General features: G+C 37.0%; 1 protein-coding gene across 4 annotated transcripts in view; it reads left to right on the top strand.

Moving 5' to 3' along the window:
• Positions 1–565: 565 nt before the first annotated feature.
• Positions 566–25,943, top strand: part of DLG1 (discs large MAGUK scaffold protein 1) — a gene marked incomplete at its 5' end in the record, with an annotated part of 83,264 nt that continues 57,886 nt past the window's right edge. For all 4 annotated transcript variants that reach the window (XM_082288382.1, XM_082288380.1, XM_082288381.1 and 1 more), the window contains 2 exons: positions 566–790; positions 24,131–24,223. In XM_082288382.1, coding sequence (XP_082144508.1) covers positions 566–790; positions 24,131–24,223 — 318 coding nt within the window. The remainder of the gene's footprint in view (positions 791–24,130; positions 24,224–25,943) is intronic.

Raw genomic sequence — 25,943 nt, 5'->3', positions numbered from 1 at the left:
AACAAGTGCAGTTCTGCTTTATATTCCCTGTTTTGTTTGCTTCAGGTTCATAATTTATGCAAGCAAGGAAGTGAAAAGATGCTATTGGATATTTCTACAGGCAGTGATTGAAACTTGGTTATTTTTGATCTGTGCTTTCTCCACCCAGTAGCTGTTATCATCCACCACCATCCTCATAGCTGTGAATTTGTAACGTTGTACTGTACCTGCTACCCAGCTTCCCTTAAATATCTGTTGGCAGCTAGGAAGAGAAAGCAAGGTTTTCATCCTGTGCATTCCGGAAAGGAAAAATAAGGAAAACCTTTGCTTGCTGCTTTTTTTTTTTTTCCTTAATATTTGAAATTTCTCAAGATTATACTCCTCATTGTAATCAGAGGTAGAAAGGGGATGTAAGGGGTGGAAAGCCTTGGAAGAAAAATAGCATCAGTTAGCAAGAATTTTGTTTTCCTGGTTTGTAAACGATGCTGCTGTAATTCTATCTGCATTTTTTTCCTCCTGCTCATTCACCACTCAGCAGCTGGTAGGGAATTAAGACTGCCTGGCAACCACCTGCAGAGCTGCAGAGATGAATTACATTTTCGGAAATAACACACTTCTCTATTCTCGTGCCAGTCGAGGCAACACTGGCTCCAGCCACAGCTCTGTAGGCCCCAAACAGAAGCAGTGGGCAAAGAAAGGCTCAACAGATGAGTTACGGACTGAGCCTTCCCGGTGGCAGCAGATAGTGGCATTTTTCACTCGGAGACATGGTTTCATTGACTGCATTTCTGTCGCTGCCAGCTCCACCCAGGTAATATGCCACTTGTTAAAGTGATTGTGTCTGCATGTTTTCTGGTTACTTGCTAGTCAGAAAGAGCAATTGTTTATATATGCATGGTTTCATATAATCTCTTATTTATGAATGGCATTTTCTGTCTGCTTTCATTTTCATAATTTAAAGAGATCTGTATAATTTCTAGTATTAAAGCATGAAAATGAAAACACTAAATGAGGTCTGATATTTATTTAAGTTATTTTGCAAGTGATGAGCCTCCAGCAATTTTAAATATGAGATGTTCTAATGAAACAGTGAAATATTGAAAAATGTAGTTTGCATTCTGCTGTGTAGCTCTGGAGGGCAATAATGTAGTTAAGAATTATCAATTCCATAGCTCTAGTAAGATATCAAATCAAATAGACTATGTATTTAATGGTTAAGGAATTTTATCTAAAGAATTAAATAATTTAAAACCTTAACTCGAGGTAACTCAAGTTCAATTCTGTAACAGCTTTCTAGGTTTTTTGGCTACTAATAATACATAAATGAGATGAAGGAATGTCTCCCATACATACAGGGTGTGTATTCAGTAGTGCAGTCTGTAAGAAAAACATGACATTTTTCAACTTCACTGTCCATCTGCTCTATGTGATGTTTGTATTAATCATCATTCAAAGTCAGGTAAAAGCAAGCAAGCTAAATTTTAAGTGTGTGGCTTTCAGATGAGTTCTTAAGGTTGACACTGAGAGAAGTTTAAACTTACTTGCATTACAAAACTAGTATCTCTTTGGAAAATATGACTAAGACCTATGGAACAATGCTGAAATGTCAGAATTATTTAAACATGGGAGATTAGGTTTGTTTTGCTTACTGTCAAGCAAAATTCATCATTAGTCAAGATGTCTTGAATGATTTAACCTGAAAGACTACAAAAACTTATAAAAGAAGGAAAAATTTGTTACCCTCAGACACTGTAATTTTATTAGTATAATTGCTATCTGTTAGTAATTGTTTCAAAGATGGTAAGCTGGCACTTCCTCTGAAATCTGCTTATTGTTACCTGTTTTTTTGCTTATGAATTTGGAGTAAATGAATAGGACAGCTTAGGGTGAATTTTCACTTTCTTGTTGCATCTTGTACATGATGTGGAAGATGGATCCTGTAGTTTCTCTAATGGGTCATTATACAAATCCAAGTGATGCATTAGGTAGACATAATAGCTTTTAAATAGTGTTATTTTTTTAAAGTCAAAATATACAGTATTAACCTTTCGAATAAAAGTTGTAGATGCTCTTATTTGTTTAAAGCTTGAAGAAGCAATGTTGGAATGTTTGAAGCTCACAATTGGACTGACTAGTCAGGCCTAGAAATCTGCTGATAAATAAAATATGGAATAGCCTCTGCTTTGAGTGAGGTTTGGACCAGGTAAAGTTCCTGAGATCCCTTCAAACCAAAGCTGTGATTCCATGAATATGCCAGTGTTTGTTCTGTTTTTCTGCTATGAAAAAGATTGCTTACCTCTCAGCCAGCCTGCCAAATTTTTTCGTAGCTCTGACAGTTCATTAAAAAGAACTATTTATACATGTTCGTGGCCTGAAGGAGGGGAAAAAACATGAAATATTTTGAAGTGGTTGTTAAAAAAACCTTAATGAGCATGTTCAGAAGTAATGCATTAAAAACATAAGAGCTTGTTGAAGCCAGTTCCTCTGGAAAGATGCTGTACTGTGCTCATACCTTATCCACCCATGGCAGCTGTTCTACCTTAGGAGAGGAAAAAGGCATTTGGAGGTTGTTCATTGTGGTGTAGTTTTGTTTTTCAGTTCTCTTCTGTTTGTGTTCTGTGTTGTAGTATTCTGAACATTCTTGATGCCTTTTATTTGTTCATTTGAGATACGTCCCCATCATTTGAATGTAATCACATTTGCAGAGTCCAAATAAGTAATTAAATGCGATATACTTCTCTAACCTGGCCTGTAGAAATTTTACTTGTGATCGTGGGCTTTAATTAGTCTTATTGTTGTGACATCATGATTTTTAACAGATACAAAATCAATTTGACGGTTTTTAAAGTAGTTGTATCCTGCTTCCTCTGTCACTCTGCTACGAAGCCCCCAGTTTCAGCCGTCCCTTCATTTGCTTGGCTTTGTTGGATGGCATGAAATGGTCATACTTGCTTCATTCCATCCATCTCCAGTGCAAGGGAAATGAATCCTGGAGAAGGGGCAGCACATGCCTGTGCTTCTCTGGGACCTGCTTGGGTTACTGTCACCCCAGCAAGGTGGTAAGAGGACTTTGGATTTTGAGGTAGGGTATTTTTTGAGTAGGGTCTTTGTATCCTAAAGAAACAAGGCTTCAGTTGATGATGGTTACGGTAGCACTGCTTTTGCTGTGGTTATCCCTTGGTTTATGCCCAGAAGAATTCACATGTGCCCAAATGCATGGTGCCCAGGTAGCCACACCAGACTTCTTTATGAGTCCTGGAAGCAGATTTAATGTGCTCAGGAATTCGAGGCCGTTATTTTTTCTTCCTGCTTGTTCTCTGTGATATGGTATTAGTCACTCAATTAGAAGAATTAAGGAATTTGATTAGGAGCCGATATATAAATTTTTATCAGCAAATTTATTAATTTCTTTAATAAAAGCCGAATCTGTGGTATAAAATGGAAGGTAAATGAAAAAACCAAGCACACAACAAATTTATACTGTCACAAGGGTGAAAAACTGTGCCATGAGCTTAGGAAATGTGCAATATTATGCAAATGAGAAATAGTGGGTAATGTCAAGTGCTGTCCTAACAGGAGGTATGCATCTTGCATCAAGGAAGATAGCTGTATCCAGAGCACTGCTTTTCCCTGAAGTCTTTCTAGAGCTCTAAGAAGCCCCTATTCTTGCCAGTCAATCCAGCCATCATGTCTCAGAAGGCATTTTAACCCTCGGTGTTTGGCCTGTGCTGTGCTACAAATCCAGAAACGGATTTGTCTGAATGCCACATGTCATTAAACTGTTTTTAACAGCACTGCACTGAGGCTGTTCTTAGCACGTAACCGAGCATGATACACTTGCAGTATTTGATACTAAAAAAATGTTTAGCTCCTTGAATATGCTGTGCTAATTTTTACTTCTATTTTCTGGGACACGTTTTAGGAAAGATGAGAAGGAGCAGGGCAGAAAAATCATCCTAAATCTACTTAACCCTTTCAAAAACAAATTTCAGAGCTTATCAACTGCTTTTATGAGTTATTTGAGCTCAGTCATTTCTCGAATTTGTGTATCTTCCTTTTAAGATCTTGATAGAAGTTTTACTGTGTCATTAGTCCTAGACTATTGCTCTCAGAGTCACTGGAATATTATGGATATAGTTCTAGCATGTGTAAAATGCTATGTCTAGTCACACAACCACATAGAGGTGTTGTAAGGTGTGTCAAAAAGATAATGATTAAAAAAAGTCAGGTCTCTACCCTAATCCCTCTTTTATTGTACTTCTTGAAAATCTGATTTCTTAGGGCAATATTTATCAACCTTCCTGTATTTTGATATCGATTGAAGCATTTATATATTATTACTGCTAATATCGTGATGAATGCAGGAGAAAGCAGCTTTAAATAGTACGTGCTTTGGATGATTTTCTCTATAACAAAGCACCTTCTGAAACTGAAACATGGGTTTTACTGTACTAAGTTTCCTTCTTATTCTTGATTTTTAGATATGTAAAATCACACATTTATAAAAGAGTGAGTTTATTTTGCAAATTAGTTCTGCTACTGGTTGCATTTTCTGTAAGGTGGCATTGTAGCAGTGATGAAAATGGTATGAGTTTATTCTGTAAGAGGAATGCGTTAATATGTGTTCCGATCAATAGGCTAAAAAGTAGGAAATTCTTGGTAGTTTAACCAAAGCATTAAAGGACTTTCTCTGGAATGTTTGGTTCATTTTGTTAACATTTTCTGTGTGCAGTAGAGATTAAAACTTCTCAAGACTGTGAAATTTGCTTGACATTTTAGAGATAGGCAGTTTTAAAATTATAATAGTAGTAATAAATTTTAAAAATATCTGCCGTGACTCATGTAATGCTATGTAGACTTTGTTAGCATCCTGCTGGTTCCCTGCTGTAGGCAATGGTCTCCTCTCCTGAGGTCAGGCCTGTGCAGTGATGGGGATGTGCTATTTCCTTCTGAGCGGTGTGTGTGACTGCAATGCTGGCATGTGCAGTGTGTTACCTCAGCTAATCACCTGCAGCACAGCAGTGCTGATAAGAACTGAAGGAGTGGTGATAAGAACTGAACCTCCAGCTACCTGCAGGCACTGCTTCCTGCGAGAGGCGTTTAGGTTCCACTTACTCTCTCCTGTTCTCTCACAGCTCTTTCTTGCTCAGAGCTGGTAACATAATTTCTTCATATTTCTGTTGCATTGTATTTCAAGAAAATTTTCCAGAATGAGTCAGAAATCTGGTAAACAAAGAAAGAGACACAGAATTTTTTGCTCTTGGAGTTCTGCTGCTGCTGCTACTACAGGGGCTTTCTGTCTGCACTGTGCCCAAGAGTCTGAATCTTCAGGCAAGGCAAACACTGGATCCCCTCTTAATCTATTGTCTTCAGCTAATAACTCAGGTGGACTAACAAAGTCTTGCTGCATGAAGCCAGGTGCATGGAATCCTGTGAAAAAGGTAGGACTCTTTAGGGCTGTTATATAACTTTCCTAATTTATTTTATACTGTGATAGTTGCCCTCATGGTTGAGGCTTGTATTGATTGATAAAGTGTTTTGAAAGTCAAATACAGGCCAGTCTGTCTTTTACCAGCTGTCAGATTACTGAACAGCTCTAGCATGGCTCCTGTAGTATAGCATTTCTGTTTTGCTGCCAAAGCTGCTGCACATGTTTCAGTTAATACAATTATTAACTAAATTACTGTCTGATAGAGCCACTGAATCTAAAATGAAAACCGTCTTCTTCCTCTTCTTCTATTTTGGTCCACAACATCAAGAGCACTCTCAATTATGATTAAGAATGGGCAGGATATTTCCTTTACTTTGAAGACTTTAGCTCAACAGAAACTTACACTTTTAGAAAACATGACCTTGTCTTTTAGAATGATGTGTGCATCCATGTTTGGGAGCTAACATGGTATCATGTTGTGCAATTTAAGACTTCTAGTTTATATCCAGCTCAGAGTCCTGGTAAACTTTGTGTCCACAGCCTTTCTGGGATTTATAGTAACTCAAGGAGAGAAATTGTTTTGTTAAGCAAGAGAAATTGAAATCTTTATGTGCACAGCAGCTATGCAGTATCTTTTGAGAAGAATTTGGTGTATTTTCCTAGGACCTCTACTGGGGCCACTGCTTTTATCTATATTCCAAATCAAAGGAGGAACTTAAATTTCTCCTGATGAATAACAATTACTTTTTAAAATTTTCAGTGAAGCATGTAGGCTCTTGAACTCCCTTATTTTTTTCCTTTTTTTTTTTGTAAAGATGGGCATGGTAGTCTGAGTGAAGAATGTGTCCATCACTCCTCTCCCTGGGAGAGAGTTCAAACTAATTTCAACATGCTGCTCTTTGCTGAACTTCAAGCATAATCATACTGTGAAGCATTTCCAGTACAGTTCAATTCTGAATTATTTTGACAGATCCACAGAAGATGAAAATGCAAGGAAAACATCAACCTCCTCATGTTGTGTTTCTCATGAGCAATTGAAATGAAGTGCCTCGTTCTTGTTTATTGGTTTAACCACATCACTCACATTTTGCTTATCGTATAATGGCTCTGTAGCAGAGGGGTCCCAGTGGAAGCATTCTTCTGTTGAGGAAGGATGCTTCTTTTAATGCTGTTTCTAATATGTCTTTCCAAATTTAATTCAAGTGAAGATTGCATAGTTCTATAGATGATTTTAGGAATGCTCTACAGGTTTTTCCAGTTAGAATTTAGGAGAAATCCTTCTGATCTGTTGGCAGCATTCCTCCATTTTATTCCTTAAAAAATGGATAGGAGCATTCCTGTTTCACAACAAAGGCTGATAACCTGTCATGTCCATCTGTCATGGAAGCTCAGAAAATGTAACACAGAGGCCAAATTTAGTACTGAGACTTGACGACTTGTTAATACCACACCACCTAGCAAGACGTCCCTGAATCCTTTTGAGGATCTGCTTTTTCTGGTCTCTCCCAAAATAACAGTAGCAACAGTCATTTCTATATAGGTTAAAATTAATTTGTCAATATTCTCCCTGAAAGCAGTTTGTCATGACAAAAAACAGAAAAAAAATATCACCTACTCCTTGATATACTCAGAAAGCTGCAATATCTTTTAAACTGTACCTCTGTTTACTTGGGATCATCCACTGACCTCTTAAGTGGTCACCTCTTGCTACTATTTGAGTTTCTTCCAGGAACTGCTTGGACTCCAAGACAAACCAGTAGCACTTCCTGACTCTCCTGAGCTGCAGAAGTTTTCTTGTGCCTCATTAAGGTTTACCAACATTACCTGCTGGAAGCTGCTGCTACAGGAGGTGCTAAAGTTGTTAAAGTTCTAATCCCCACTTGACCAGCATGGGCATATGACCACATGATGGTTCATTCCCTAAGAAAATGTCAAAAATGCCCAAGCTGGTGTGGTTCTGTCACTTGCCTTCTGAAACACTTGAAGCTCCTTTCCATGTACCAGGTTTTTGTGGACGCACACACCAGGTTCAGTATCAAAAGAGCACACTTGGAAGGACTGAAAGAATCCTCAGAAAGTAGAGCAAGGATTCCCTTCTGTCTGTCTTGTATAATTTTAAAAAACCCTTTTCCACCAATCAAAGCACTTCTGGACTTGTTTTCCAGTTTGGTATTCCTCAGGGTATCTCTGTGCCATTTATTGCTCTTCCATGTGACTTCTTGTCACTATCGAATTTCATCTTGTTTCCTATAACGCACCTGTCCAATACATCAGCCTTGCTCTACAGCTTGTTTCTGTTGTGCATTTGCTGCCCTTCTCTTTTTGTTGGTGTTAACTGCACATTAGGATGTAGTTGAGCTGCTGACGTGTTCTCCAGACAGATAACAGACATTTATGACTCATTTTGTTTCTTGTAAGCTGATCTTGGCATTTATGAATTTTCGGTCTATTGCTCCGTTAAAGTGTTTCCTTTGTATATTCTTGTCCCTTGCAACAGTCTTTTTTGGAAATGATACATTTAAGCAATCATTTCCATAAAACCAGATCACCTTATACATAGTTTTCATAGGAGAAAAAAAGAAAATGTCAGGATAAAATAGTTTAAGGTATATCAGAACACTGGTAAAATAGAATTGCTTATCTTTTTTTTTTTATGTCCTTTTAGTCAGCTTAAGAGCTAAAGTTTTGGGTTGTTTTGTATGCTGCCAATGTTTTTTACACTGTATGGCAGTTAGTTTGTTGTTGTTATTGGAGACTAGCATCTATGCAGCTGTGTAAGTCTTCTTATAGGACTTCAGACGTTTATGGGGTTCAGGTATAGTACAGGATTTTTTGTTGATGGAATCTTCACTTCCCACTGCTTTATGTGGTATTTCCTCAAACTGCTGTACCGTGGGAATGTTTTGGATGAGTCTTCTGGCTTCTCCTCCTTTATTCTCTTTATCAGTGCTGCCTCACAGTGTGTGCATTTGCTTATTTAAAAATGTTTCTCTAAGACTGATGCCTGCAGAAGTCGGTTGAGGAGCCTGTGTTATATTGCTCCCAGGTAGTAGTGTTTGGCTTTCATAACAAAGTAGGGAGGGCAGTAAGGATTGCTTGTGCTTCTGGGGTACAGTTCTACTTCAAAGCAAATTTAATTTACTAAGTAAATTGTAGTTGTTTTTCTTAGATAACTAGCTGTAAATACCCAGTATGATGTAGCAGGTGAGAAGGGAGTCAGCTTTCCGGATGGAGAGAAAACGAACTCTGGATTCTGTCTGCAGCATGCAGGGTAATCAGTCTCAAATCATGATAAATTATTGGAGTTTTCAGAAAATTGTTCTATAACTGTAGATGATATTCAGGAACACCTGCTTAATAGTGAAAACTTAAGAACCTCTGCATCGGAAGGAGAGTCAGGACATGATATTATCACAGACTATAAATACGTAGGGATAGATTTCAGAAACTAGAAAGCTTGTTTATTTAGTAGAAAAAAGCATCTGTATTCCAAGTCAGATAGAAAACTTAATTTTAAGGAATCATAATAATACAATAAGCATTTAGAAAGCTTAGTGGGACACTATGTAGTTGCCAAATCAGGGTAATAAATTAGTATTTCCTATGTAAAAAAATATAATAACAAATAAAGTTTCTACTTGAGAATGTCAAAACAGATCACAATCTCTGATCCATCATCTAATATAATGGCTTTAAACTGCCCTTTGAAAGCTGTAAACTGTTGGAAAGCAATTTATATGTTTTTAAAACCCCCTCTTTTTATTGCACTTATTTAGTACTGCTTTTAATTTTTCTTTTAACTCTGTAATTTAAAAAGATGAATGCAGTGGGGGAAAATTCTGTGTACAGCTTTTTAGACTTTGAGCACATTAAGCCTCGTTACAGAGCAGCACTTGAGTAGTTAGATGCTAAATCAAGGGCTATGCAAATTGACCATGAAATACTGCTGATGAAGGTGGTGATAGTAGAGACCTAAAACTATATTCCCAGATAGGTGTGGAATGCCAAAGCAGATGCCTATCTCCAAGCAGAAAACTAGCTAGGGCTGTCCCAGCTTTGAGCACAGAGTATTTCCTACTAGTCATTTTACTGTATTAAAAATAATAGGATTCAGGTGCCAATAGAATTTAGATTAATATATTAAGAGGCACACGTGATCAGTAGGAGATGACATTTATTCAGGATTTCTTATGAAATTTGTGTTTAATATGGCTGAACTGTCTGTTATGTTGTGTGTGACCCTTTTGTTTAAACTGTCGTCGTATTCCTAGAACAAAAATTTTGAAAAGGCAAATATGATGCTCTTTTTAAAAGGAGCAAAGCTGTACTCTCTGAGACTGCATCTAAGCAGGTCTGATTTCCTTACTGTATGAACTTTGGGAAATTCTTTATTATTACAAAAGAATTAACAGGTAGATGGATAAACAGATATTCTTAAGACAAGTCAGCTTCTTTTTGTAATGGGAAGATAAAGACTTGCAGATCATCCAGACATCTTTGAAAACAGGGAACATGTAGATCAAAATCTGCACAGGAACATGTGGTCATCAGAAGGTTGTTATACATACAGAAGTCTTTAAAAACTATGGTTCTTGCACCAAAGTCTGTTAAAATTAATGATGCCATGAGATAAAAGGGATATGATCGACTACAAATGAAGTATTTCAATTCCAGAAAGAGACTTTGGAGTTGCCACTGATTATATAAAAATGTTACCTTAGTACCATGCAGTAATGAAAAGGGTAAATGAAATGTTGGGTATTATTAAAGAAGTAGTAGCAAATAACACAGAACATGATCTGAGTATATTTATTGTGTATAATTTGAATTTTGTGGAGGTTCTGTTTTCCTTATCTTAGAAAGGATATAGCATAACTAAAAAGGAAAAAGATAATAAAGCATCAAGGGGAATAATCTAGTTATCTATGAGGACAGATAACTTAAACCAGAAAAAAAAAAAACTGAGAAAAAATATGATAAAGACTTACAAAGCTGAAATGAAGAGGGTTCTCAACTAGAAATTCTGTAATAGATATCTAATTCTAAATCTGTCACAACTGTCCTGTAAAATTTCTTCTAAAGTTGTGAAAGTCACTGATACAAAACACTGGAAAAAATTCTCTTTTTGAAGGCTCAAAAAGACAATGACTTAAAAGCAGAGTTAAGTGGATTTGCAAGGAGCAGGTGGCACAAAGCTGTTACAGAGAGTGGTTCAGGAAGACCTTGACTGTCAGGTTCTGAGATGGCTTTCTGGGAAAATTAATGGGTGTATGTCTAATTCCCACTTGCCAATCTGTCAGTTTTTACTGCTCGTAAGACTCTCGACCAGTTGGGCCTTTGCTCTCATCCAGTATGGCAACATTTGTGGGTTGTGTGGAGTTCTCTTTCTTCCAGTGTAGAGGGACATGAACTATCTGAATAATTTATCCCTGTCTGTAGTGCACTATGGTTGGTTGTTTTTGTTGTTGTGTTTTGGTTTTTTAATAAATTACACTAGGAAAAAACCAAAGAACCAGAATAAATGTCTAGAGGATGTTTGGAAGCTTGGCAATAGTGCAAGTTGAATGCAGGGAATAGAATCTCAGTTTCTGGCCTTTGTGTCGCTCAGCAATGATGATCACCTGACCTAGAAATCTCCAAGTCTCCCAAGGAAACACAATCTGATAGATTCATCCCCTGAGTGATGTGTCAGTCATGAGATGATCAGAGTGGCAGGAATTAATCTTGAAATGTATCTGGAAAGGACTAGTGGTTAGATTAATAGTCTCAGAGAATGTGATTAATGATACAAGTAACAGGTGAATTCCCAGCTGCTGCCCTAAGGCATGTCTGAATTAGAAAGATTCTTGTGTTTTACTTGCTATACCATCTCCTAAGTACAGTAGATACAATGCTGCCCATCTGGGAACCATAGAATCTTTTTGTGGTCTGATGAAGTTGGGAAATGGCAGGAGTGCTGGCAGGTTGGGTTTTTTCTGGTGTTAATTTTTCCACCATACATTACTGCTGTCACTTAAATTCAAGTAATGCAGGAGTTGAAAAGCGTAATTGACAGTTGCTAATTTGGGTTTGAGCCTCAGAAACCAGCACAAAAAGATACATTTTGTTTTCTGGTTCTTGAAATTTAAAGCAATTAAGTAGTTATCTGTTTATAGCATTATCTCTTGTTTTTACATATCTGTTAGTCTACTCCCTTCTTTCATAGTTTTCAGTGTTAATTTTTAACTTGTTTCACCCTGTTCTTCACCTGCTCATTTTTACCTTTGTTGCAGTGCTCAATTTTTATCAACTTTCGTTCTTCAACTTCAGCAACCATAATCAGATGAAGTAGAATGTCCTGTAAAATACAATTTTCTACTTGCTTTTTTGCTCATTGGTAAAGAAGAACTGCCAAAGAAAACTATTGGGATGTCTGTCACACTGGTGCCCTAGTTTCAGCAGCAGCCAGAGCAGAGGGTTAGGGTAGAGTATAATCCCAGGCCAAAGAGCTGTGATACTTCCTGTGAAGCTTTCAGAGATTTCTGCCTATTCCAGTAGAGGGATTCCAAGGGCTGGAGATGACTTGTGTGTTTAATAATGCTGAGTCCATGAGTTTTCATTAACTTGGCCAGTATTCTTTTAGTGGCAAGGATTCAACAGTCAAAGAGCTGCTTTTGCTTGTTTGTAGCCTAATGAGGGGGAGGAGAGTTGGGGTTATGGGACCTGTTCTTCTGCATTATGTTCAAAGTTTTTTTAAATGCAAGACAGTGTTGGAAACAGAATTCAGGGTATTTTTTTAAGGAAATAGCCTTTTCTTGGATGGAAGAGTCAGATTTGTCTTTTCTGTTCTGTTGTTGACTCTATTTTATTTTAGTTCATTACTCTACAGAGGCAGACAGGGACTAGGCCAGCTTAGAGCAGTCTGGGAAAGGAGCAGCTTGGACTTGGACACTGGACACTGGTTCCAAAGTGGAACCTCACTTGTCAAAGTCAGCCTGAAACTCAGAACTTCATTCATGGCCTCACCAGTGTTATAACAGTGTGGCTAAAGACTGGTATCTTGTTGTTCTGAGGACAGAAAAAAGTGAGTGCTTTTTCAGTAATTGTGGTAGGTAGGTAAATAAATGCCGGCCATAACCTCACTTCTTTTTTTCTTTAAACTGTTTAAAGATTTAATTAATGTCTCTTAGCTTCTCAATGTTTTAGGACTTGAAACATTAGTAGAAATATGTTGTGTAGTGTTGTTGGTTAGAGATTACAAAAAGGAAACTGCAGAATTTTCCTTAAATAGCTGAGACTCTTGAGGGTCTGATTAATCCTGTTTTGCTTTTCCTGAATCATAAATTCAGAAATCAAAGCCCTTGTCTTAGTCCTTTCTACAGACTTTTTTTGTAGTGAAGGATTTGAAATTTCAAACATATTATAGATTAGGCACTTTAATTGCCTTTACCAAATGGAAATAGGCAGAAATGATTGTGTAAGCTAGTATCCTGTCACAATTAGACCAAAACTTAATGGAAGTGAAGTTATAACTCAAGAAAAGCTTACATTGTTTCATATATTTTATAACAGTCTGAGAAACTTAAGCTGTTACTTGTACTATTTATTGTTACCCAGGTTTTTTCAGGTCAGTATAGTTAATATTCCTTTTATCCAGTGTAAATAAGGCAAGGAAGTGCCACACAAAATGGATGTTTTGGTCTGTTTGATATCAGCACAAAATGCTGAGTTTGTCATCCCAGCTTGCAGGGTCTCCGTGGTGCAAGAATGAATGAAATCAGCTGAGGAACCGAGCTGGTAGATGTGGGTAGCAATATAAAGCCTTCAGGACCGTAGTGAAAGTAGCAGTGTATGTTTGTGAAGAATTCAGCTTGTGTCAAGATAAAATGCTACTGCCACTGATATGAATGAAGCCTTTTGTAAATGAAGGAGTGGCTTTAGTATAACACTAATCTAAGCATAAATCAAGTAATTAATTTTCCTTTTTTTCCTGACATTTATGTCCTGAAAGCTAATGGATTTTAATTAATGGGTTTTTATAGATTACTTTCCTGGTGTGGTTTTCTGTTTGCTGTTCACTAATGTGAGGTAAATGATGTTCTGCTCATGTTTAGTGTTCTATGGCAAATTTATTTATTTTATAAAAATATTTTTCAACAGAGAATAGATTGTTCATAGCTTAATACAGTTGTCAGTAAAATAATAAATACTTCTCTTAAAATGGGAAGCTGTAGCTCAGATTCACTGACTTGCTTCAGATCACTTCATTACTCTTTGTTTTGAGACTGTCCTTTAAGTACTTCGAGGGCAGTGGGGTGCTATAAGTGAACCTGAATGTTTCTTACTCTAATTGTACTTTAGGTAAGATGAAGTTCACATGCAAAGTTTTCATATGTTATGAATAATGGTTCTTGTAGATACACTCAATTAAAAAAATCCCAACAAAAAAAACTGTTACAGAAGAGTAGTGAGATAGTTTTGACAATTAATTGCCACATTTCTAGTATTGAGCGAGTTCCCTTTTCAGTATGACAGCTAGATAGGACTTCTTTGATATTTAAATGAATTATAAATAACAAAATGGGCATTTTGTCTAGGTTTAATAATTTTCTGAATAAATTAGAAATTATTGCAAATTATATGTTCTGAGAAACATGTAAACAGTACCTAACCTTTAATGTTGTATTTTGATTTAATAATATTCCTAGGAGTGAACAGTTTATCACATCTCAGTTTCCTAGCACAGCAGACCCTTTCTACTGTGAATATCAAAAATATTGACACCCAAGAGCTGCCATTATTTTTCTGTAATAAAGTCTTAGAATATGTTTTTTTCTTTTTCTGGGCTCTTTCTGATGCTAAAACCCTGCTTGGGCTTCTTTGTGGATGCATTAGCATTATAATGAAAGCTATTATTCTTAAGACTGATGTTTCTTTAAAGGAGCTTTCTAGGCCTTGCTTTAAGTTGCAAATTAAATGCATTAAATTCATACTCAATAGCACTTATGAACTTAATGAGGAGCCTTGTAATTCTGTTTTGAGCTTAGAGTGTTGAGTTGCTTGGTGAATACGGATGACTAACCTGCTGCAAAGAGTTCAGTACTGGACATTTGCTTGGTATTTAAAAAACAGAAGCCACAAATTAGTTTTATTAAAACTTTTATTAACTTTGTGTGTGGATCTGGAATATGACTGAGATTAAACTCAGTTCCTGAGAGATGTGACAGGACAAATTAATTTGAGCTAAGTAAGTCTTTCTGAATACCTCACATAAGAAGTGGACAGTAAGGCAAGTCTTCAAGAGTCCAGTTTTAGGTCTTAACAGAGAGAGAACAGATTTCATTCTGTTGAGGCTGTTGTTTGTATTTGCATGAGATTCTTAGCACCTGGAAATTTTACTCATCGAACAACCATAAGATAATGTGTGGTAGCATTGATGATAGTTTTGTAGGTCCAGGTTCCCCATTTCTGCTCTGCGATGTTCATTTATCTCATACACAAAACTCTAGTTTTGCTACAGCCTACCTCAGCAATAAGAGTCTCTGTCGCTGCCTTCACTGCTTTACTTTGGCTTGGGTAACTGTGGTGCAAATTGTTCCTCACTAGGCTGTTTTTGTAGATAAAGATTGCAATAAGGAATTGAAACAGTAAATAAATTTCTTATTTGTCTTCAAATCAGTTCAGGTCATTCTCACCATCTGTGATTTTACTGAAATTCTGCTGTCTTTGATTTTACCCTTCAAAGCTATTTATTTATATTTTAAGTTCAGAGTTTTAAGTTCATTTGAGTTCATTGTAAAATGCTGTGGGGTTTGAGGAGGAAACTAGGTTAGAGAATCAATTTGTTGACTGAGTTTAAAAAAAACAAAACGAACCAACACAAAATCAAGCAACCAGATAACCCCTACAGTTTAGAATATCTTGCATGCTAATGGTGTGTCTTTAAAATAGAGTGCTCACAGAGATAAAATTTTCAATAGCCGTGGTTCACTCTGAAAAAGGTGAGATCTAAAGTAAAGTCACAGGCACTCAGATTAGTCCTTTTAATCCACAGGCCCTGTCTGGGTATGTCTTTTCCTTTCTGGGATCCAGAAAAACTTTGATATCTTTGTTACAGAACTTACCTGAACTGATGTTACAGCTCCAAGATGAACTTGCCTGTCCTCAAATTCTCATTGTTAAACCATTGTGTACTAACTCATCCCTCTTCATGTAGGCAGACCTGGAGGTCTGGCTTCAAACTCAGCTTCTTTGTTGCTGGGCTTTCTGTCCAAACTCTCTTTGGAGAAACCTGGATATCATCCAGGTGGAGACCTAGGGGTTTTTATTCCTTCATCCTTGGGACACCATGATAATCAGTCTTTGCTCTATCATGGCAAGGTACAAGAGGAGCCCGTGAAAGGGGTGGGAGAGTTGGAAACACAAATCAGAAACCCAAAGTTATCTTTGCATCAGTGCAGAATGTTAGGAAGGCTTAATTGTAACCACCTACAGGTTGAGGCCATTCTGGTTAAGCTTATAATTTACCCTGGTCAGGTAATAGTGAGTTGTTCTTGTATTAACAGTATTGTCTTATTTGTGGGTTCTGCTTCCCGTTCAGTGTATTCAGCATATTTTGTTCTCTAGACTGGCTTACCAGTGTTGACAGGACTCCTGCCTGGCCTGAGCTAGGGCTTGTGTCTGTGCAGCTCTCAAAATTCAGATACATACAGCATATTAACCTGATTGTGTTACATACTGGTTTGACGTATGAATGTTGTTTGAAATGTCAAGACAATACTTCACTTGCAACATGATTACTTATGTTCAGATAGTTCTACATGTTTTTAGCTCTTGCGAAACTTGGTAATTTTTGATTTGATTTCTTTGAAACTCAGTTGGGGCTTTAGGGCTTGTGTTATGTTTTGTTTTCAGATGCTCCTGAAAGCTGAATTTTGTTTAAAGTAGTGCAGAAATATACTCAGGAAAAATATGCATGTCTTCAAATTTATGGCTTAGCAATACAAGTCACTAACATCATGGTGCTAAGGACCTGCCAAAGCCACAGGCTGGCACTGACTTAGAGAGGAACAGGACAGAGATGGTGCATGAGTTTAGTGCTGGCTATGTGCTCAGAGTTAGATCCTCTGGGCAACATACATGGATAGCATGGATTAGGAATGAGGATGAGTGGCAGTTGTGCTTTATTCTTATCACTGTCAGACTCCATTAAACAGCCTATAAATCCCTGTAGGTATTTTTAGATGAGTATTGACTTTTGTGATTTTGAGGAAGATGGATGCAAAGTTCCTAAAATAGCGCACACACTAGTGACATGTCCTGTGGCGTTCTAGGATGTAGTTCAGAGAAAAGACACAAAGCTACACTACCAGGCCTTAAACTATATATCTCTAGAAAGAATCGATGCCTTTTAAATTCAGCTTTGTCAGTGGATATTGGATCAAAATTGTTTCTTACCACTTTTAAAGTTTTGTGCACTACTTTCAAGAAGAGATAATGAATATGGACTTGTTTTCGTCGGTCAAGTCATATTAACAGAAGTTGCTGATTTTGTAGTATCCGCTCGAAGGCAATGGGAAGGGCAAAGTACAAAATTATTTTTGGAGTATTCTTCCAGCTATTAGAATTGCTTTTTGAAGTAATGAAAGTTGGTCATCAAAGCTTTAAAAAAGACCTTTGCAGTAGACATCGTTGGTTAAATATTAGTACTATTTTCCCTTTTAACAAGAATTGTTGTTATTCAGCTGTTGAGTGGGTGGTAGAGAATGTGGAAAGAAAATGATTCTTGAAGAAAAACTACTTATAGAAGATTACTGGTACTTTAACAGATTGCTGCAAAGTGTGCACTGTATATTTGATGCAGTAATTTAAAAGAATAAAATATTGATGAATCAGCTTTGTGTTAGCAACAAATTGTTCAGAGTTGGTATTTAATATGAAAGCACAACCTGATCCTGAACCCCCTCTGGTTATGAAAAATCACTTAGCACTTGATATTAGAGCAGAGCAGCTCATGCTAGTAATTAAAGTAGTCTGCAGAGAACATTTGCTTTCTGCAGTCAAAAGATGATCTGCCAGACCTGTGCAGCTTCAGTTACACAACTGCATTTTTTCCTTTGGGTTGTGCATATGTCCCACTCCTTCGCCAGAGTTTTTTTATTCTACCAGTGTGACTCTAAGGCAGGCTCTGCCTTATCTCACATGTGAATATAATTGGGCAGACTGATCTCTATGCCTCTCAAATATCTGATTAATCTCTTTTAATAACATTCTTCTTGTCTTCTCTTCCTTGTTGTTTTGTTTTGTTATGTTTTTATTTTGTTTATACTGTGATTGTTCTATATAAGCATTACTCTGCTTTGATTATGTGTACTCACTTTCTATACTTGCATAACATGAAATTTCAATGCAGCCTGAGCTTTTTCACTGGAGATTGTCGTGGCACACTATGCAGCCCTGCATGGGGTTAGGTATTTTGCCTGTACCTCTTGTTCCTTGACTGTGTTTAATGATTGGACTGTTGCTTTTGGAACTACAATTGCCTTCGAGTTTTTGTTTTCTTTTAATTATTGTTACCTTACTGATATCACCTCAGGGACCAAAGGCATGACTGCCAGAAAACAAAATCACGCTGTTAGCAGTTTTGTGCTGCATCATGTTCATTCTTCTGCCACTGAAGTCAAAATGTCTGAAAGCACACTGGAGATATGTGAATTCCTTTGTCTCATCTTTTGCATTGTGTCTTCCCCTTTCCTGTTTGGAGGAGAATATAGGAAGCCGACAGCTGAGTTTCCAAGAATGGAATATCCAGCCTCTCGTCCCCTTGCCCTCAATTTTTTTACTTAGCACTCTTAAAAGCTAATTTATTTTTGTTTTAATCAACACACTACTTGTTCTATGTGTTTTCAGCAAAGTTGATGCCTCCAGGAATAAAATGTTCCTTTTGAATCTGGAACATCATGTATTTTAGAATTTATTATGTATGCAAGAGAAAAGCTTTATACCCTTAGCCCTTTTGTTTCTTCTTTTCTACATTTTAGTAATTAGACAATGTCATGCTGGGTACTGATATGCAAGTAAAATGGGTGGTATAAATGCATCCTGCTAAACCTCAAGCGATCTTGAATGTCTCTGGAAAAGAAATGTTTGTGGTCTACAAAAGCTGCCATTTAGCACAGTTGCCAAAGAGGATACTGATATAGGGGCTTCAACACAAGACAGCCTCCATCCAAGTAATCCCTGCAGGCTGGAGAATGTGCCTTAGAGCTGCTCAGTATTAATGTGGATGTTTCTCAAAGGAGAAAAAGTTGTGATGTGCTGGTTTCGAACTATTTACCTTCATGCACATTCACAACGTGCGTATCATCATCTCTGCCTTTGCCCTTGAGTGTTAAAATCTAGAGGTTCTTGGGCTCTCTGGAACAGAAGAACCTGGGTGCACCTGCCCACATGTATTAGTGGAACCCAGTCCTCCAGCTCCCAAATGCTTCACAGGTCAAAGACATCCCTGCCATGTACCTGCTGAAGTCTGAGAATGTTGGTATGGCCAACACGTTTCTGGTTTCCTGTCACTGGCCAGAAACATTTCTGTCTCTGCATTATGAATATTGCATTAATGATATGTTCTGCAGCTCTTGATTACATCCATTCTGGACAGAAGATGAGACATGGCAGCTCTTGGTGATTAGAGGAGCATCTGTCAGTACCCATTTATCTCTTAATATTCATGCTATAAATAACTGGAAATGTTTGTACTTAGGTCTGTATGTTTATTCCTTTATTCTGTGTGTAAAAATTCTGCTGACTCATAATTTAAATACTCACATTTGCTGTAGGAAGGTGTAATGTGAGACAGAGAATAACCATGTTTTAATGCTGTGAACTGATGAAATCTCTCCATGTTATCTAAATACAGTACATCTGCCCTAATCAAGTTGTGTTTCCTATGGGGCTGGTGTCCTTCATTCTCATCATACCCAGCACCAGATATTCACATCCACAGCATATTCCTAGAACAGACCCACTGGGCAAGAGGCAGATGGTGCACGCTGTGCAAATGCTGGTTGTGTGTCCCTGCTGAGAAGACACTGGCCACTGATTCGAGCCCACTTCTTTCCTCTGTAAGGCTGGGAATATGGGTGTCTGTATTTAGCTGCCCATTTTCATATAGATGCTGGGAAATGACCTTTGACCCTTACCTTTTTTTAGAATTTAAAATAGGCTGGTAAAGTTAAATACTCAACAATGTCTTTAAATCAAGCTAGTTCCTCTTTTTGTATTTTTGGGGGGGAATGGGGGAAGGACTCATTTTGGAGCTTTTTTTGTTTTGAATATTGGAATAAAAATATAATATAGAGATCATGCATCCTTGGCATTAAAAATTGAATTAATAATAAGAAACTCATGTTAATTTAAATGCCTTAAATTTTTAAAAAATATTTTATTTTAAACAGTGTGTGCCTTAAAGTTGTGGTTTCATGGTGCTGCTGTATTTCATGGGAATGCAACGCTTAAAATTATTAACACAAAGTAATTCTTCTTAGTATGGTATTAACAAATTTATTTTCTTTGAAATTTTAATGTTGAAATCTTGTACAATGTATCTGCTCATTCGCAATTCATATACTTTCCATTGTGAACTTCTTGTAAATTCATTAATTTTCTGCCCCCATGAAGCATTCAGAAAAGCAGAAGAATTAAAAAATTTTCTAGATGTAAACCTTGAAGAAATTTTGAGGTGGTAAAATGGAGAAAAATTAAGGGATAGTAGGAGCTTATGGGAGAAATAACCTTTTGTAGCTTCTTTATAATAGTCAGATGACTTTTGCCCTCTATTCAATAATTTGTGCATTGCATTGATTATTTATGCTCAGCAAATTGACTGTTGTGTGGTGGTTCAATGGTGCTCTTTAAATAGAGTGAGAGAGCACACAACATGCAGACCTAGCTAATGCAGAGCATGTAGGGTTTCTTCCTATGACCATAATCTAGAAAACGTATTTTTAACTTCCTCAGGAAGAAATATTTTCATTTATTTTTCTTCCATAGTTTGGTTGGGTGGTTTTGGTTTGGTGGGTTTTTTTGGTTGTGGTTTTTTTTTGTTTGTTTGGTTTTTTTTCCAAAAAGTACTATTAGTGTTGCGACTTTGATGACTACTCATGGTGGTGAAATGGGAACGCTCAAGCTCTCTGATTTAACGAGGAACCCAAGAATGGAAATACGTCAAAATCCTCATATGCAGCCAAAGCAGCTGCTCCGGCACCCGCAGTGGGCACCGAGCACTCGGGCACCTTTCAGTTCCTCCACGCTGCCAGTGTCTGCCAAACACAGAGGGAAATTTGTAAACCTACGTGACAGTGTAAAAAAGAGCCCTACAAAAAGCACAGCAAAAGTAAAAGCTGCTAGTGGTTGGGTGTCTGATGGCTCGTGCTCTAATTGCTCTTTAGGAAAGGTAGGTGTTGCACTACGTGTTTAGAGATGTGCATTTTTGATGAAAACTGTAGGAAATGCGTTGCATTTTTTTTCTTTCTGTAGTTTTATCCCTGCTGTTTCTAATGACTTCCTTACTTAATTTTCTTTTGTATTTTATGGCTAGAAATCAAAGTAGCAATTATTGAAATCGGATTAGCAACAGAATAAATGCTCTTATGTTTTCCAGTGAAGGTCGCTGCACTGTATACAACATGGGGGTTTACAGTAATTTCTTCAAACAAGGAAAGTTTGGTTTGCTTGATTTTTGTTCTCCAAAGTGCATCTTTTCATAGTTTACTAAGAGCAGTGTTGTAGAATTTGCTGGCTTAGTTGGTCTCCTTGAGGATGTGTATGGTGCTCTGATTTAGTTACAGATTAGCTGGTATTTCCTCACAGATGGACTTACTGTGTGTGGGTTAAACATGAGAAAATGGGTGAAATTACTTTTCACAACATCTGGATGTAGTGTTAGATTTGGAGGCACTCAGTTGATCACTTAAAGGCATTGTTTTCGTAGCTGTTGTAAACATTCCACTTAAATGATTTTTTAATATAAATTTTAAAGTCCATCTTTAAATAAAGATTTACCACTTTGACAAATATCAAGTAACTTTTTTTTATACTGTTGTAACAGAATGACTTTTCATTGTAGGTGTTAGCACATTTATTTTGGCTGGCAGATCTGTTCAAGTGAGTTATAGTTCAAGTTGTGCATTCCTACATGTAATAATGTATCATAATTGTGTACTGCAGTTCAAACATATTAAAAAGAAGGTTTTAATTGACCTGCTACTTTCTTTCTATTTTATATTGGTTTGTGTCTGTTTAAACCATGATCATCAAATGCTTTAGTCAGACATTTTTATTGAAAGTTATTTTGAGAGTAAGCTTTTATGTGTCAGAATAGTTCAGTGTATGTTTGGAGAATTCCTAAAAATTACAAATGCTTCTTGAAAATTCCTGGAAAGTAGAGCATTGAGATGATACTCTGGGAGCTTATTCAGGTGCTGTCACAGGTACCTGTATTGTATAATTATTTGCAGACTGATTGTGTATTTTAATAAAATCAAATCAGTGTTCTTCTGTTATAAAGAAGTTCCAGGTCATCTTTATCTAATGAGTGAAAATCTTTTAATTTCTTGTATTGTCCTTCCTTGTGATAGACACAGTGCCTGCATCAGTTTAATGTATTCTGTGAAACATTTAAGTGAAGACAGTGTTGCCTTCATTTAGATTTGCATATCCTTTGAAAGTGGTCGCCAGTGTTGCTGCCTCTTTCCTCATCCACATGTTAGTGGAGAAGGTTTTACAGGAACACTGCCAGGATGCTTGGAGGAGCAGTGGATCCTAAACCAACAGCACACAGGGAAAATACAAAGACAGCATGAATAACTTATGAGGCTGGACCCTGGAAGAATTAAAAGTCATGAACAAAGTCAGTTTTAAAATAATAAGGATAAAATCTGGAACTGGTTGGGAGGATTTTTGAAGCACTTTGGGATGAGAAACCCATAGAGAGGAAAGAGTTAGGAATTGGGGAAAGAAAGGAAGCAGGAAAATAAAGCTGACGTTTGGTGCAAAGAGAGGGGTGCAGGTTGTTTGGCCCATAAGGAAATCCACTGCAACAATGGTAATTTTTTTATCTGGTCGAAGGTCAAGGAAGTAAATGGTCAGGATCTCAGAACAACTTCCATTTGACCTTTCGTATTGCAGGAGTGTAACTGTGAAGCCAATGCTTAGCTTTTCAGCCTTAATGTTGTGTTGTATTTTGGTATGTAGTATGTGTATATCTGAAATTTTGGTTAATAGGATTTTTAGTGTGTACCTACATGGAAAGCCACTTACTTTGGAACAAGGCAGACTTGAAGGGGTGGCTTATTTTTTGCATGAGTAGTGCTGAGTGATTGCTTGAGCTGTTTACTTTGATCTGTCCTCTAAAGGCTGTGGTGTTCTTTCAGTAGCCACATGTTTATTGCACTGAGCATTTCCTGCATCCTTTGCAAAAGCCATATTGATATTTTTCTAGACCAGTTTAGATTCTCCCCTACCTTCATCTTTGAAACACTCGATATGTTGTGCTTTAGTCCATATGTGTAAGAGTGCTTTAATTAGGATTGCCTCTCAAGATATCAAATATATTTTGTTCTTGCATCTTTCAGTAATTGCAATGTGTTTCACCAGCTTTCATTTTGGGTGGATTGACTTTGAGCTAAAACAACCCTGTAGAAATACCATCTGTACATTTAATATGTGTTGCTGTTCTTGGACTGCTACAGGTTTCTTCACTATTTGCTATTGCTCTTTAATTTGGTGGCTGCTGTTGATGTATGCTGCTTTGTATTTTAAAATACCTCAAACTTTTAAAACGTGTTTCATACTGTTATGTTCTGGGGGTTTTATTCACTTTCAGGATCTAGTATTTTCTTTTGTCATTATGCTCATTATTTTTAAAGATCACAAGAACATCTTGGAACAACTAAATTGCAAGAACTTTGATCTGCTGTTCAGCTTGTAATTTTGATGATAGTTGCCAGCAGTTTATGTTGCTGACAGCATGTTGACAACCAGTATGTGAACATCTCAAAAATATTTGAGTCAACGTTTTGCTCAAAATGCTTTTTGGAATCTTATTTCCTAGCAGCTTAAGTGTCAGTAGGTTTCCTGGATATTATTTTAATGAAAATTCCTAATACCGAAATTCTCCTAGTCTGCAGATGTTTGGTAAACCTGTGTGAAGATCTTTGAGAGGTAAATTGGTTCTGTTTTAGGACCTTCCACCCATTTGACTAAAAGGTTTTCTTTGATTTTTGTGAAGTTTAGAAACTTTAAGGTACTTCTGATTTTTCCTTATCAAAGAGGATTATTAACTTTACTGAGTGCTATTAACTTCAGCCTCTGTTCCCTGCTTTTGCACTCTGTTGTACATTGGTGAAGGGATTCTGTTGTGAAACCAGCCCACAAAAAGCCTGAGTCTGTTCATTGATCTGGGCAGGTTTTTTGTCAGACCCCAAAGTCTCAGTGCTGCAGGAGTGAGTGCCTTGGTGTGAATAATCCACCTGGACACGTCCAGCTTCTTTGGGTTCCTTGCCGTCACTGCAGTGCTGGGGATGTGCTGCCATGTACAGTGTGGGTCAAGGGGACTGTCTGAGTTGTAGCCTCCAAATCCATGTGCTAGTTCATTGTTGTTTAAGCTGTTAAATTTGAATTTTGTTTGTTTTAAACTGTTTTTCTAGTTTTCATTATTTTTGACATTTTGTTGGTGATTTTTAGCCCACAGAAGCTGTTCCTTCCTCTTCTCCCATTGTCCCTGTGATCCCTGTCCCACCAGTCCCTGCTGAGACCATCCCATCCACCATACCACAGGTTTTTATTCCGTTTTGTTTTGTTCTGTTAAATTTGTTCAACTTTTATTTCTTTATTTTGTTGCTTTGTTGAAATATGCCTTTTGCTACTCCACACTTAGGTTGGAGGCGAGCTGTTAAATACACTAGAATTTCACCCTAACTTTTGTTCATTTTATGACAGCTTTTAGTCCATTTAAATATTTATATTTTCATATGGAAGTAATTAGTAAGTTGTGAAAGAACTAAAGAAAAAACACCCAAAAGAATGGAAAGAGGCAATAGGATATTTTGTGTTCACATAATAACTTTAGAGCCATTTCACCCTTACTAAAGTGTTATTGCTTGATTTATTTATAAATGCTTAATACATGTCTTTCTTCGGTTGCACTTGCATGGTGTTTCTCATGTTCTCCACCCATGTGTTGGTATTACTGTTTCAGGGGGCATTTAGAGTGCAAAAGGGATCTTTTTACCTCTCCATTCCTAACATATTTGACTCATAAAATGTGTTTCCCTTCTGGGCCTTTATCCTTTAGGTCCCATAATGTCCACACCCCCCCCAAAACAAAAACCAAACCCTACCAAGACAAATGAAGGCAGTAAACATGAGTTAATGTTAGTATCTCCCAAGTGACTTGGAATACGTGACCACAGCATGGCAAGCTATGGAGCAATCTAGGATAGGCAGCAATTACATTTTTGCATATAGATTGGCATTCTGCTTTTAGTTTTTTGTAACTTTACTGTAACTTTCAGAGCAGAAATCTGAAATGATGAGTGCACACCTTCTGAAAAGATGGGTCAGTTTTTGGAGTCATTTGGTGACAGATATTTATTAACTTTAAAAGGAAGTTAAGCTATCCAGAATATTACTTGTAAGTTTTTGTAGTATACACGTCAGTATTTTTTTCTTAAGTTTTACTTTCAAGCTACTTGACTAAACTTGCAACAGGAGGTAATTATTGTCTTTGCTGAGTTTTTAATTTTTGCATAATCCATAATTAACAAAAATTTTTTCAGTTGCCTGTTTTATAGTGTAATTTCCAGTAGGTGTGTTTATTTGAATCTGTCACCTGTACTTCTTCCATCAAGAAACCAGAGATTTGATTAGTTTTAGAAATACTCCTATCTTATAGAGGGCTTCTGCCCACGTCAGGATATGAGGTGGACAGGCCAGTGCAACCATGTCCAGACAGTACCTTCGGAATGCCTGGCACAGCTTTTCTCATTCATGTTTGAAAAAGATGGTAAATTGCTACTTCTTGATGGACAGTTTGGATAAATGCAGAAGGAGTGTTAGGAACAATCATGTAACTTACAAAGGGGTTTTGCATTGCTTGGCTGATTTGTGTGTCAAACACGCTGTTCACCAAACCTCACCTACTAACATCAATTTTACTTTTAGTAGTCTTGGTTTTTTTTTAAACATGGAAAGAACATCACGTATCTGCCTCAAAGATAAACATCATGGGGAGCCAGCTTTCACTGGCACTGTGTTTGTTGAATATAATTGTATATTACAGAATCCTAATATTAAATAAAAATACATTCCAAAATGGACTGAAGAGGCCATGACTGAGCAATTAATCATTGCATTCTTCTCAGCATAAACATAAAAAAATATGGTTTAACTATATTTATGGTAGCCTTAATAAATTATGGTGGTGCGTAATAGATTGGTTTTTCTAGTACAGGTTCTTATTTTTAATTTGCTCTTATTGTAATAGAACTTTAACTTG

This window comes from Coloeus monedula (genome assembly GCF_965178545.1).
Source record: "Coloeus monedula genome assembly, chromosome: 10".
Lineage (NCBI taxonomy): Eukaryota > Metazoa > Chordata > Aves > Passeriformes > Corvidae > Coloeus > Coloeus monedula.
This window is presented reverse-complemented; position numbering and strand designations above follow the sequence as displayed.